This window comes from Bison bison, unplaced genomic scaffold (genome assembly GCF_000754665.1).
Source record: "Bison bison bison isolate TAMUID 2011002044 unplaced genomic scaffold, Bison_UMD1.0 scf7180017864484, whole genome shotgun sequence".
In the NCBI taxonomy this organism is placed as follows: domain Eukaryota; kingdom Metazoa; phylum Chordata; class Mammalia; order Artiodactyla; family Bovidae; genus Bison; species Bison bison.
This window is the reverse complement of record NW_011495044.1, coordinates 1,016,998-1,017,248: the sequence shown is the minus strand read 5'-3', so window position 1 is coordinate 1,017,248 and position 251 is coordinate 1,016,998. Positions and strand designations below refer to the sequence as shown.

The window sequence follows — 251 nt, the reverse complement described above, 5'->3', positions numbered from 1 at the left end:
GCCCTCCCCGCCTGGCCGGGGGGTGCTGCCACTCCAGCCCTGACCCTTGGCCCTGCCACCTCTCCCAGGATGGGCAGTCGAGGACAATCCGGCAGTTCCAGTTCACAGACTGGCCGGAGCAGGGCGTGCCTAAGACAGGCGAGGGCTTCATCGACTTCATCGGGCAGGTGCACAAGACCAAGGAGCAGTTCGGGCAGGACGGGCCCATCACGGTGCACTGCAGGTGGGGCTGACCCCGTGGAGGGCTGGGC

The 251-nt window shown here is 68.1% G+C and overlaps 1 protein-coding gene across 1 annotated transcript in view; it reads left to right on the top strand.

The window, feature by feature from the left end:
• Nucleotides 1–251, top strand: part of PTPRF (protein tyrosine phosphatase, receptor type, F) — a 76,756-nt gene that overhangs the window by 75,586 nt on the left and 919 nt on the right. Inside the window, 1 exon segment of the mRNA XM_010862795.1 lies at nucleotides 69–223. Coding sequence (XP_010861097.1) covers nucleotides 69–223 — 155 coding nt within the window.